General features: G+C 42.7%; 1 protein-coding gene across 6 annotated transcripts in view; it reads left to right on the top strand.

Moving 5' to 3' along the window:
• The window catches only part of LOC137334795 (rho GTPase-activating protein 8-like), a 69,050-nt gene that overhangs the window by 18,954 nt on the left and 36,164 nt on the right, over window positions 1-13,932 (top strand). For 5 of the 6 annotated variants that reach the window (XM_067999778.1, XM_067999777.1, XM_067999774.1 and 2 more), the window contains exons 2-4: window positions 4,711-4,817; window positions 6,463-6,606; window positions 10,502-10,589. In XM_067999778.1, the coding sequence (XP_067855879.1) occupies window positions 4,790-4,817; window positions 6,463-6,606; window positions 10,502-10,589 (260 nt within the window). In that variant the 5' untranslated portion in view covers window positions 4,711-4,789. The remainder of the gene's footprint in view (window positions 1-4,710; window positions 4,818-6,462; window positions 6,607-10,501; window positions 10,590-13,932) is intronic. The other variant, XM_067999779.1, reaches the window with a different exon arrangement.

Genomic DNA, 13,932 nt, shown 5'->3' with positions numbered 1-13,932 from the left:
TCCTGTTTTAGGTGCTTGGAGTTCCTATAGTCTGCTATATGACACTTCTAGTAGTAACATGGGCCTCATTGTCCCCCTCTGTCTATGGCAGCCTTACTGGGGGGTTTAGGCATCAACAATCGGGATACATTGCTCCAAGTCATGAGGGCTGGCATGGTGAATTATGACATGATTACAGCATTGTAGCAGCTTCTTGAGTATCATTTGATGTGCAGGATAAAGTGATCCGCATTTATTACTTGCTGGACATTTAACAGAACGAAAGCCTCCCCTATTCATAAAATTGAGGGAATTGTCAATTTAAAATAGCATACAAGTTCTTTTGATTGCTCCTTGCACCCGTGGGAGCCTTGTCACTCTCCCTCTCCCTGGATATGAATGGCACAGTCCTCCTGACCAATGCATCAATGATTTTCCTGATGCAGTGGTGAGCAGTACCTGGGTATTGAGACAAAGATCACAAGAAGCTGCCTGGAAGGATCGGATTGCAAAGAAATTCAGGGCAGCAATGACCTTGATGTTACAGACAATGCTGTTTCAGTGGAAGTGGCCTACAGATCCTCAACCAGCAGTTGACCTATCTCCCCAATAGCCTTCAGAGGGAAGTACAGTCTTTTGGTCAGAAAAGTCTAAATAAGACCTCCTTGGTCTGTCGACCCTGGTGAGTAGGTATAAGCATGTATGGAAGATGCCTCCAATCTAGCCTCTTCCATATACTCCTCCTCGTCTTCATAGCTTAATAGAGGGATTCTCATTGGGAAATCCATGTCTCTAGTGTAAAGCAGTACTTTAAACAAGGCTGTCTAAAACTAACAGCAGAAGTCTTGACTGAACCTCCAAAGTACTAAAGAGATCGATATACAGGCAAAGTAACAAAACCTTCAGTAGCAGCACACTAAATGGCCTCCTCAATGTGCTATCAACCTCAGAGATACCTTTCTGCAGCTCCTGTTGCCGTTTATGTGGTGGCCCCATTCATAAGAGGCAAATCAGGGTCCTGGTGGGCCTTAAATGGGAGTGGCACCTCTTGTTGGAAGGTAATTCAGGTACAGTTTTTTAGCGGTGGATTTAAGAACACATTTTATTCCATTGATCATAGTAAAACGGGTAATAATTCAGATGAAAATCCAGCCCACAGTTTTGAAAATCGCTGAACAGTTAACATCTTGCTTGGATTAATTAGATACAATAGGGTGAACTGAACCAGTAGCTCCAACCATGCCACTGAAAGTCAAGTTCCAATGTTACTAGTAAACTTGCAAAGCCAATTGGGCAGCATGCAATACCAAAGAAGGTGGTTTTCAGCAGGTGCTAAAGTAATTCCTTCCACCAGAGGCAGTACTGGTTAAAATCAATGGTGCAGTGAGCTGCTGAAACACTTTGGGCCAGATTTTGCTGTCAAAATAACGGTGAGGCTAATCGCGCTTGCCGTTACTTATGCATGAATGGTACAGCAATTTCAGGCAAGGAGCAGATGCGCGGTTAAATGCCAATATCCAAAATTTGCTGTCCAAGTTGCGCCGCTCCGCTGTTAGCTTTGTGAAAATGGCATTTTGCTGTCTGCTTCACCATTGACATGCCATGAAGTTGCTGTGTTTATGTGATAGATATGAACTAAACCCGCCGCAGATATTTAGGGCTAGTTATTACAAGCGTAAGTACCCTTTTAACGATGTGATAAGTGTTAATGACTGCCAATCAACCTCTCTGGCACCAAAAATTAACTATTATAAGTATGGAGTCTTATTCCTTCAGGTTGTGAATTGTTTTAGGAGATTTTAAATTTAAATTCTTTTTTCTTGCTTTCCCTTTCTGTTTTTTTCTCTCTTAATCCAATCTTTCTTTATGTCTCTGTATTTCTCTTTGAGATTCACCCTACTTCTCAGTCCTTCTGCTGTTTATTTCCCAATCCTTCAATCTGATTGGTTAAGGAGATAAATAGTTGCTTGCCCTGTTCACTCAGGTCCCAGATGCCTTGTTTCCTTCGCTGCGCTGTTGTCAGCTTGCACTTTCAGCAACTCAGTGGGCAAAATTTTTTTAAGCTGAAGGGTGCAGGGGCAAGTCTAACTAACGGCAGATGTCATCATATGCCCTGCTATGGCAAAATCTGGCCCTGTGTGAAGGATTGAAGATCTGGCCTGTTTCAAACCTTTAAAACTTTATTTTATTTCTTTATGGCAATTTGCATCTGGCCTATATTGTGATGGCTTTCGCTATAAAAACACAAAAAGTGAGAAGACCATTAAGCCCATCAACTCACACCCTAGCCATTAGACGGCGCAAAAAGTTGTTTGTCGGCTCAAAAAGCAGACAGTAGGCAACTATGCAGCTGATATTGACAAACTGTTTCAAGGACGTTTCTCCAATATTAATCTAGCATTAATTCCTGAGACTTGGTCCAGATCAATCCTCTGTTGGCATAATAACAACAGCCACAACAACTTGCATTTATATAGCACCTTTAACATAGTGAAACGTCCCAAGGCGCTTCACAGGAGCGATTTATCAAACAAAATTTGACACCGAGCCACATAAGGAAACATTAGGACGGGTGACCAAAAGCTTGGGGCCTAGGCAGCTGAAGGCACGGCCACCAAAGGAGAAGCAATTAAAATTGGGGATGTGCAAGAGGCAAGAAATGGAGGGTTGTAGGGCTGGAAGAAGATGCAGCGATAGGGAGGAGTGAGTCCATGGAGGGATTTGAAAACAAGGATGAGAATTTTAAAATAGAGTTGTTCCCGGACCGGGAGCCAATGTAGGTCAGTGAGTACAGGGGCAATGGGAGAACAGGACTTGGTGTGAGTTAGGATACGGGCAGCAGTGTTTTGAATGAGCTCAAGTTTAAGGAGGGTGGAAGTTGGGAGGCTGGCCAGGAGAACATTGTCATCTGTAGACTTGGTTATTCCAAAGGCATGGGTGAGGGTTTCAGCAGCAGATGAGCTGAGGCAGGGACAGAGACTGGCAATGTTACGGAGGTGGAAATAGGCAGCCTTGATGATGAAGCGGATATGTGGTCAGAGGATCCTTTCAGGATCACAAAGGAGGCCAAAGTTGCGAACAGTCTGGTTCAGCCTCAGACAGTGGCAATGGAGTCGGTGGTTAGGGAACGGAGTTTGTGGCGGGGACCGAAGACAATGGCTTCGGTCTTCCCAATGTTTAGTTGGAGGAAATTTTTCCTCCTCCAGTACAGACAAGCAGTGTGACAAATGAGAGACAGTGGCGGGGTCATAGGAGGTGGTGGTGAGGTAGAGCTGGGTGTCGTCAGCATACATGTGGAACCTGACGTTGTATACATCCAGCCTCTGTATTGATTGCTCTGTATTATAATATTTATAAGTTGGGTGATGGAACCTGGACACTTCTTCAAAAACGTCCGATGCTAATAGGAGCATGCTAGTTTTGAGAACCTAGTTCTTTTATTTTTGGGGTGAGAGCACCTTAATCTCATTAGAAGTACTCTAATTTACTAGCATTATAAAGTTCTAATAGTTCAATCTGAATAGGAACACAGTAATAAAATAAGCAATAATGAAACTAAATGAGATTGTGACTGTGAATGACTAACTTATTGCTGCAGGAGTTCCTCAGGGCAGTGTCCTAGGCCCAACCATCTTCAGCTGCTTCATCAATGACCTTCCTTCCAGCATAAGGTCAGAAATGGGGATGTTCGCTGATGATTGCACAATGTTCAGTTCCACTCGCAACCCCTCAGATAATGAAGTAGTCCGTGCTCGCATGCAGCAAGTCCTGGACAACAACCAGGCTTGGGCTGATAAGTGGCAAGTAACATTCGTGCCAGACAATGACCATCTCCAACAAGAGCGAGTCTAGCCACCTCCCCTTGACATTCAACGGCATTACCATCGCCGAATCCCCCACCATCCCAATCAATAGCCTGGGGTCACCATTGACGAGAAACTTAACTGGACCAGCCACATAAATACTGTGGCTACAAGAGCAGGTCGAAAGCTGGGTATTCTGCGGTGAGTGACTCACCTCCTGACTCCCCAAAGCCTTTCCATCATCTACAAGGCACAAGTCAGGAGTGTGATGGAATACTCTCCACTTGCCTGGATGAGTGCAGCTCCAACAACACTCAAGAAGCTCAACACCATCCAGGACAAAGCAGCCCATTTGATTGGCACCCCATCCACCACCCTAAACATTCACTCCCTTCTCCATCGGCGCACCTTGTACCATCTACAGGATGCACTGCAGCAATTCGCCAAGGCTTCTTCGACAGCACCTCCCAAACCTGCAACCTCTACCACCTAGAAGGACAAGGGCAGCAGGCACATGGGAACAACACCACCTGCACATTCCCCTCCAAGTCACACACCATCCCAACTTGGAAATATATCGCCGTTCTTTCATCATCGCTGGGTCAAAATCCTGGAACTCCCTACCTAACAGCACTGTGGGAGAACCTTCACCACACGGACTGCAGCCATGCAAGAAGGCGGCTCACCACCACCTTCTGAAGGGCAATTAGGGATGGGCAATAAATGCTGGCATTGCCAGCGATGCCCACATCCCATGAACGAATAATTTTTTTAAAAATAAAAATTTATTTGAGTCAGGCTTGCAATGAATTGTGACTCACAGCATGTATGTCCATTGTTGGAAGAAGGGAGAAATCATCCTGTTACTAATAGACTAACATAATCTGTGTCAATGTGTTTTTTTTTAAATTCATATATTTCTTTTCAGTTTCTAATTTAATCAAGAGCGTGTTTCTTCACTGGAGCAAGCTTTTTGTACGACATTCAGCGCAATCCAAGGAGCCGGCATGAACCTGGAGCAGTTGGCTGAGAAAGGTAAATGTAGATCCAGGAGTGATGTCTAACTTTGTGAGTGAATTCACTTCTTTGGAATTTAACAGAAACTGTTAGAAATTCCCACATGTAAGCATTGGAGATGTGAAACAATTAAGAGTGGTGGGGACTGTTAGCATTGCCAAAGCTTTTCACAGTAAGGATGTTGAAAGGTAATCCAATTGTAAACAATTTTATAGTCCAGTCATAGTCCAGCAATTTTATTTTAAATTCACAAGCTTTCGGAGGCTTCCTCCTTCCTCAGGTGAATGTTGTGCTAGAGACGTCCTGAATAACAAGACTCAGTAAGTTGTTTTTTATTTTGTAAAGATAATGCACATTCTTTTTCTTTTCAAGTGTTAATTTCTCTCCAGTCCTCAGTTGGATTACTGTTCATTGTCCACAGCAAGAGATAACTTGCCCCAGGCTTCTGTCAGTGCAATCACTAAGTTCACCTGACGAAGGGGGAAGCCTCCGAAAGCTTGTGAATTTAAAATAAAATTGCTGGACTATAACTTGGTGTTGTAAAATTGTTTACAATCACTAAGAGACAGTGGGCAAAGATGAACTTTCTTTCTCGTTCCTCCCTCCCCACCCAGAAGTGCCTAGCAGAAGCTCAGTGCATAGAATCATAGAAGTTTACAACATGGAAACAGGCCCTTCGGCCCAACATGTCCATGTCGCCCAGTTTATACCACTAAGCTAGTCCCAATTGCCTGCACTTGGCCCATATCCCTCTATACCCATCTTACCCATGTAACTGTCCAAATGCTTTTTCAAAGACAAAATTGTACCCGCCTCTACTACTGCCTCTGGCAGCTCGTTCCAGACACTCACCACCCTTTGAGTGAAAAAAGTGCCCCTCTGGACCCTTTTGTATCTCTCCCCTCTCACCTTAAATCTATGCCCCCTCGTTATAGACTCCCCTACCTTTGGGAAAAGATTTTGACTATCTACCTTATCTATGCCCCTCATTATTTTATAGACTTCTATAAGATCACCCCGAAACCTCCTACTCTCCAGGGGAAAAAGGTCTCAGTCTATCCAACCTCTCCCTATAAGTCAAACCATCAAGTCCCGGTAGCATCCTAGTAAATCTTTTCTGCGCTCTTTCTAGTTTAATAATATCCTTTCTATAATAGGGTGACCAGAACTGTACACAGTATTCCAAGTGCACTGGGAAGGTAGCTGCAAATGCCTGTTCTATTTCTCTAAGTGCCGTATGTTGGTGTTCTGCTGTATAGTGTACGTAAATACGTAACACATTCACTACTGCTGTAAATTTAGTTTCGATTCAGATAAATGAATTCCTGGGAATCTTCTGTCTTAACTTCCAAAGGGAAGCAGCTCTTTCATTGGAGCAAATATCTGTTAGTATGCAGCAACAGAAATAACGTGTTAGTAAGTTCATTTTAAAAAAAAAGGAAAATTACATCAATCTGGTGATCGATGGAATAACACTTGATGGCTTTGCCATCTAGGATTCCCTCATGGATAACCTGTTAAATGTTGCAGTGGAATCCTTTTGGGAGCAGTAGAAAGAGTGTTGGGGAAAGAAAGATCTCTCTATTTCTTCCCCATAGAAATCCAGGTGATGTAAATAAATGTGATGATACACCATAGTTCAGTTTCCTTTTTTTTTTAACAGAACTTTGCAAAGATGAGGAAGAACAGAGGATTTTGAGTGATGAAAGATCTGTCTCTGTTCTTACTCCACTAGCTGGAGGGGCTCCCCTGGATCTCAATCACCCTTTTTATGATGTGGCAAGGCATGGAATACTCCACGTAGCAGGTGGGAAAATAAAACTTAAATTGTCATTACCCCTTTATCCATATTGTGATCTAGGAACGATTAGTGCAGGATTACTTCTTAGCTTTTTGTTTATTGAGTATGCAAGTGTACAGAGCATACAAAATAACATTGACAGATAATGTAATATAAAACAGTACAACAGAATAAGGTTACAAAGATAATTACACTTTGAGAGGAAGCAACAGTGAGAGATATGCCTATCTATTGTGATTGACTTCGAATCTTTCTGTTGTAAATTGAAATCAGGGCATGTCACAACAGGCCAACGGTGATGCACCTGTAGGTGCGCTGTGAGCATCCTGTTACATAACATTATGTGATGGGGCCATCTGAAGCAAAAATAAGCAACCAACCTTTGGAATCACGTAAGAGGGGGGAAAATTGTAAGGAAAAGGTTCTTTTATATTTTAAAAAAACCAACAAAATCAGTTTTAAATATAAGGAAATGCAGAACATCTTTTACAAAATCAGCATGATGCTTGATCTTGAAAATCAATGGAAAGGATCATTAAAGATCCAGCTGTAAAGCCACTTGTGGTCGACCGCAGCTGAATGAGATATTTAGCGCTGTGATCTCCTCACCTGAGGAAACCGCCAGTTGGGCTGAAACGATTTTGGGGAAAATAAATTCTCCCTCCCCACTACGACCCAGAGATTGGATAAATCACGAGCACTCGCCTGCTAAGCAAAAAATCGTCATCGCACAAAGAAGAAGAAACCATGAACCGAAGATGCAGAAACCTACTGACTCTGTTCTTGCCCTTCCTTCTCTCTCCTCCTCCACCTTGATCCAATTATCTCCCCATCCTCTAACCCTATTTTGATCCAAAAAGTGCCATTGGTCTTGATTCCTCATGTGCAATGTGCAGGAGATTAACTCACTTGTGTCTGTGCACGCCCTGTCAACTTTATCCATTCTAAATTCCTATGTTCACATTTATAATGGTAATTGCCTTTGTAAACTTGTGCTGTTTTTATATTCTGACTCACCTCCCTCCCCCACCCCATGCTACCACAGGCAGGAAGCTGTAATTACAGTGTGATAAATTAACATAGGCAGTTTTCATTATAAATGTGAACATAGGAATTTATAACAGAAATATAAAAATAAGGATATAATGTATGAATTTTAAAATGGGGATTGAATTACTTTGGAGTGGCCCGGCCGAATTAACCCCTATCCCCTAACCCCGCTTCACCTGAAGACTGCATTTGGTCTTGAATACCACGAGAGATCAAATAGTAATTGGATTAAAATTGTAGAGTTATGTGATTGAATGAGCAGAAGCACGTCAATAAATTCCAGTATGAGTCATCACAGTATAACATGAATGCAAAATCATCTGTTTATAGAACACTCGCAAACTCCTCCCATCTGTTACTGTTCTATCTCTTGAACTGGTAGTAGGACGAATATTGAGAATGAGTTGTGCCAAAGAGTTGCGGGTGCGGGAAAAGAGGAAAAAAATTTACTCAAAGGCCAAGTCTCCCATGCCTGGAGTGTTGGGATGACAAACCAAAAGGGTCACCTCTTGACTACAGGGATGATCACACAGGGCTGCAAACACCCAGTCCATCAATCTGCATCTCATCTTCCCAGGTATAGATCAGTCAGGTTGAAGTGCTACAAGAGCTCTATTCGAGAAAATCTTCTGACAATGTTTAGGAAAGGGAGGCCAAACTTTCAGGGATGCTTGCTCTTCTAATTTATTCTAGCCCTTGTTCAAATAACTGTAGAACTGTTCATATTTGCAATAAGAAAATATTTGCACTTTTCATGACCACAGAAAAATATTTCAATTGTGAACATTGCGTTCTGTATACAGTATATGGAGGTTGGAGTGTATAGTGCCATTTTAATTTTTTACAAATATACACACCCCTGCCCCTCTGAATTTTTCCTTGATATAAGCAGTTCTACAGTAGTAGACATCAGCTCTGAAGGTGAGACCATTTTATAGCCTTTTATTTTTATGTAAAGCTAACTATCCCATATAAAGGAAAATAATTGTAAAACAATCTGATTCTTATCAAAAGTTTTTTTAAAAATTGCCAACACAAATAAAACATCAATATTAGTCTTTTATCTGCTTCCCCCCCCCCGCAAAAGGGGATTGTATTCCTACCCAAACAGCTACGCACCATCTGCATCCAAGCCTCCTGGGGGTACAGTCCCCAGAATGGCTGCCAATGCAATGCTCAATACTCCTTTCAGTTTAAGTTAAACATTTGGCATGCTGCTGTCTGCACTAACAGTATGAGGACATTTAGTGTGGCTCCAGAACACAAACTGTGTGCAGCACAATTGATTCCCTCAACTCATTTTTCAGGTGGGGTATTTGATTCCAGAAGTGTTCAGACTTTTATAGTCATTCAGACACTGGTCATGTAGTAATTCCCATTTTGGTGGGAATCCCCATATAGAATAGAACTAAATTTGTGCCTACAAATTTTTTTTGAACTGGAGCATAATTTCATTATCTCAATACTGCAGGGAACTGGTGTGATTTCATAAATTTGGAACCCATCAATCATCCATGGAGTTCTGTGTATTGGAAGTTTCCTTAGTTTCAGTATTAGTCAACATAGAAGCTCTAGAATTGATGTTTGGCTTCATCAGTAGACTTCTGAAGAGTACTGGAATTTCATTGCAATGTGGCTACACTCCTCGGCTTATTCCATTTAATACTGACAGCCCTGAAATTAGAGTTTATACTCAGTCACTTGTATTATCGAGTAATTTATTTCTTGACCCTATAAACGGAATGTTGCAATGAGCAGACCTAGAGAGACTGGATCATTTAACATTTTAATGTACTGGAGTGTTTTATTTTATAGTGGGGTTTGGAGTAGGTGTGTTCACAATAGCAATTCTTTCCCATTTACTCCCAGGTTGGACACATGGATATGCTTTTTGCACCCTCTGATAAGAACATAAGAAATAGGAGTAGGAATAGGCCATATGATCCCTCGAGCCTGCTCCGCCATTCAATAAGATCATAGCTGATCTTCTATCTCGACTCCACTTTCCCGCCCTATCGTCATATCCCTTGATTCCTTTAGTGTCCGATAATCTATCGATCTCAACCTTGAATATACTCAACGACTGAGCATCCACAGTCCTCTGGGGTAGAGAATTCCAAAGATTCACAACCCACTGAGTGAAGAAACTTTTCCTCATCTCGGCCCTAAATAGCCGACCCCTTATCTAGAGACTATGACCCCTAGTTCTAGACTTTCCAGCCAGGGGAAACAGCCTCTCAGCATCTACCCTGTCAAGCCCTCTAAGAATTTTATACGATGGCCACCACTTTATAATTGTGCTCAGTACAGCAGTGCAATTAAATCACTTGGGCAGGTGTCCCCTCTCTTTTTAAACCCCCCACCTCCCCGGGCACCACCAAAGAAGTCTTTGGATGACCACTTGCATCGAAATGCTGTTCAGTTTGATGATGAGGCCTGGACCTATTGATGATCAGTAAAGCAATTGCTTATTGCTTAGATCCACCCAGAAACCATAATTTTCACTTTTTATATAAAATTGCAATATTGGCCAGCAAATAACTTCGTAGATGCTAAGTGCAAAAATTTGCAGATGTCTTACAGCACCAAATTACTTCCCCCCCCCCCCCCCCCCCCCCCACCCCGGGTGTAAAATGTTACCATCCTGAGCACTGACTTATTTTGTGTTAATTAAAGCAAAGTCAAAATCAAAGCAAGGCTCTTTCCAGTACAGGATCTGTAATTGGCAGTATTCCGCTGACATACAATGTATATGAGCTGAAAAAAGCCTTCATGGTGTCTCCTGGTGTACATCTTGCTCTGTGTAGTGTTTTAATATAGAAAATTGAGTTTTATCTTTTTTTTCAATTAGGTGATGACAATTATGGAAGGAAACTGGTTATTTTTAGCTGTTGTCGAATGCCTCCTTCCCATCAACTTAACCATCGGAAGTTGCTAGAGTAAGTTCCAATTTAACTTTTTATAACACAATCTTTCATTAGAAATCCCAAGAGTCACATTGGCATTTCCGTACAATGGTACAGTTTAGCAACTTCCTCTGTTGTTCGGGGAATTTGTTTACTCTGAATTGAAGCAATGTCTGTTTTCCTGAAGTTTGTTGTAAACTGACCTTTTAATTTTCCAAAATTAATTTGATGGGAAGATCAAAGTAAATCTATTTTATACTTTTAAATAGTAAATATTGCCTACAAACAATTTGTAATTTAAAGGAATGGGGTTTTGTTAAATAAAATTGTGTTGGTATGTTTTTAAAAAACAATTTACACTTTTAGTTGCTCTAGAAAATTCCCAACACGTCGGCTGCACCGACAGTCATAATTATCAGTCTGTTGCACCTGTGGGTGAATTGATTTATTGGAACTTTCTAAGCTCAAGTGGAATTTCATACTGCACACTAGGGTTAAAGATTGGACTGACAGTGCCATCTTGTGGTGTATAACATATGGGATGTTACTATTCTCATAATGTGGAGATGCGCAGTGATGGACTGGGGTGGACAAATGTAAGGAATCTTACAACACCAGGTTATAGTCCAACAGTTTTATTTGAAAATCACAAGCTTTCGGAGCTTTTCTCCTTCGTCAGGTGTGTGAAGGTTTCCATAAAAGCACCGCATATATAGTCACAGAACAATGCCTGGTGATTACAGATTATCTTTCCAACTGCCCGTTATCACACCTCTGCATGGATGGTGTTCAGACAGGGGAACATTACACCCCAGACCACTGCGTACGCAAGCGGTCAGATTACAAAAAGAGAGAGAGAGACAAAGAATGGTCAGTTGTATTAAAAACAGAACTTTTTTTTCCCCTGGTGGGGTTACATGTAGCGTGACATGAACCCAAGATCCCGGTTGAGGCCGTCCTCATGGGTGCGGAACTTGGCTATCAATTTCTGCTCGACGATTTTGCGTTGTCATGTGTCTCGAAGGCTGCCTTGGAGAACGCTTACCCGAAGATCGGAGGCTGAATGTCTTTGACTGCTGAAGTGTTCCCCGACTGGGAGGGAACCCTCCTGTCTGGCGATTGTTGTGTGGTGTCCGTTCATTCGTTGTCGCAGTGTCTGCATTGTCTCGCCAATGTACCATGCTCCTAGGCATCCTTTCCTGCAACGTATGAGGTAGACAACGTTGGCCGAGTCACAGGAGTATGAACCATGTACCTGGTGGGAGGTGTCCTCTTGTGTGATGGTGGTATCTGTGTCGATGATCTGGCATGTCGTGCAGAGGTTGCCGTGGCAGGGTTGTGTGGTGTCGTGGACGCTGTTCTCCTGAGAGCTGGGTAATTTGCTGCGAACGATTGTCTGTTTGAGGTTGGGTGGCTGTTTGAAGTCGAGTAGTGGAGGCGTGGGGATGGCCTTAGCGAGGTGTTCGTCGTCATTGATGACATGTTGAAGGCTGCGAAGAACATGGCGTAGTTTCTCCGCTCCGGGGAAGTACTGGACGACGAAGGGTACTCTGTTGGTTGCGTCCCGTGTTTGTCTTCTGAGGAGGTCTATGTGGTTTTTCGCTGTGGCCCGTCGGAACTGTCGATCGACGAGTCGAGCGTCATATCCCGTTCTTACGAGGGCGTCTTTCAGCGTCTGTAGGTGTCCATCGCGTTCCTCCTCGTCTGAGCAGATCCTGTGTATTCGCAGGGCCTGTCCATAGGGGATGGCCTCTTTGACGTGGTTAGGGTGGAAGCTGGAAAAGTGGAGCATCGTGAGGTTGTCCATGGGCTTGCGGTAGAGTGAGGTGATGAGGTGCCCATCTTTGATGGAGATTCGTGTGTCCAAGAAAGAAACCAATTCTGAGGAGTAGTCCATGGTGAGTTTGATGGTGGGATGGAACTTGTTGATGTTATTGTGTAGTCTCTTCAGTGATTCTTCGCCGTGGGTCCATAGGAAGAAAATGTCGTCGATGTATCTGGTATATAGCATTGGTTGGAGGTCCGGTGCAGTGAAGAAGTCCTGCTCGAACTTGTGCATGAAAATGTTGGCGTATTGGGGTGCGAATTTGGTCCCCATGGCTGTTCCGTGTGTTTGGGTAAAGAACTGGTTATCGAAGGTGAAGACATTGTGATCCAGGATGAAGCGGATGAGTTGGAGGATGGCGTCTGGGGATTGGCTGTTGTTGGTGTTGAGTATTGATGCTGTTGCAGCGATGCCGTCATCGTGGGGGATACTGGTGTAGAGTGCCGAGACGTCCATCGTGGTGAGAAGTGTTCCTGGTTCAACTGGTCTGTGGTTTATTCTCATAAATCTATCTTAGTCCTCGGCTCGGTTGGTAGTTTCTCTCCTTTATCCCACCCTACAGCATACTTGTGCCCAGTTAAGGCTGGAGGGCAAATCTGATCTGTTGTCAGGGTCTTTCTAATATTACTGTGCATTTCCATTCCTCCACTTGTTGGGTATTCTGTGCTAAAAATAATAATTTATAAAAACACACTCTGCCTAAGGAATGATTCTTTTCTCCCTCATGAGTTAATTTTGATTTCTGTGCTCCATTATCAATAGATTGCTCTTATTTACATTCACAATTTTATTAAATGAACTTGAAGTTGGTTACCTGAACTCAGTTTTGTGGAATACATTGTTCCGGCTTTGCCACATTTAGCAATGGGGAAAGTAAGTTCCATTTGACAGAATTTGCTTTCAAATCAAAGGTCCTGGCGCCTGCAGTGTTTGAAACTGAACTCTGATATCTACAGCTGTTTTTTGTTAGAATTGGCAGATGGAGGAATGAGGGAATCGGTCAGGGTCACACGCCTGATCAATATTTGATGATCCCTAGTGGATCTGTAGGTGTTGGATCAGGACCAGGTTCAGCTCGGCAATAAACCCAACCCCCCCACCCACCCCATAATTAAATAACTGCTGGCACTCAGTAACTAGGCTGACAATTCAAGAATGTCCACTAGGGTGAGGTAATATTGGTAGCCTCATCATCAGGCACTGCTGTCAGGAGAAAAAGAGGAGAAATTTGTAGCTAAGGATCACTTACAAAAAGCAGAGAAGCAAATACAAAAGGCAATCCATTCTGTGTTTGGTTTGTGTCTCAAATTGCTTAAGTAGTCCCAATTTTCCTGTCTGTGATTAAAACCTTGCAGTTCCCTCTGACATCCTACATGGGAATTTGTTATTTTTTCTAAGTTGATCCTGAGAAAGTTGCCATATTTTTGCTGAGGATAATCTCTATGAATGCCATGTAAATGTATCTATTGAAAGATGCACCCTGTGTTCTAATATAATCAAGCATCAGTTTCTGGCAATGTATCTCTGGTCAAAGTGTGCCTTGTACAGATT

The sequence above is a fragment of the Heptranchias perlo genome, chromosome 18, assembly GCF_035084215.1.
Source record: "Heptranchias perlo isolate sHepPer1 chromosome 18, sHepPer1.hap1, whole genome shotgun sequence".
In the NCBI taxonomy this organism is placed as follows: Eukaryota; Metazoa; Chordata; class Chondrichthyes; order Hexanchiformes; family Hexanchidae; genus Heptranchias; species Heptranchias perlo.
The sequence above is the reverse complement of the archived record's forward strand: the minus strand, read 5'-3'. Positions and strand labels throughout refer to the sequence as shown.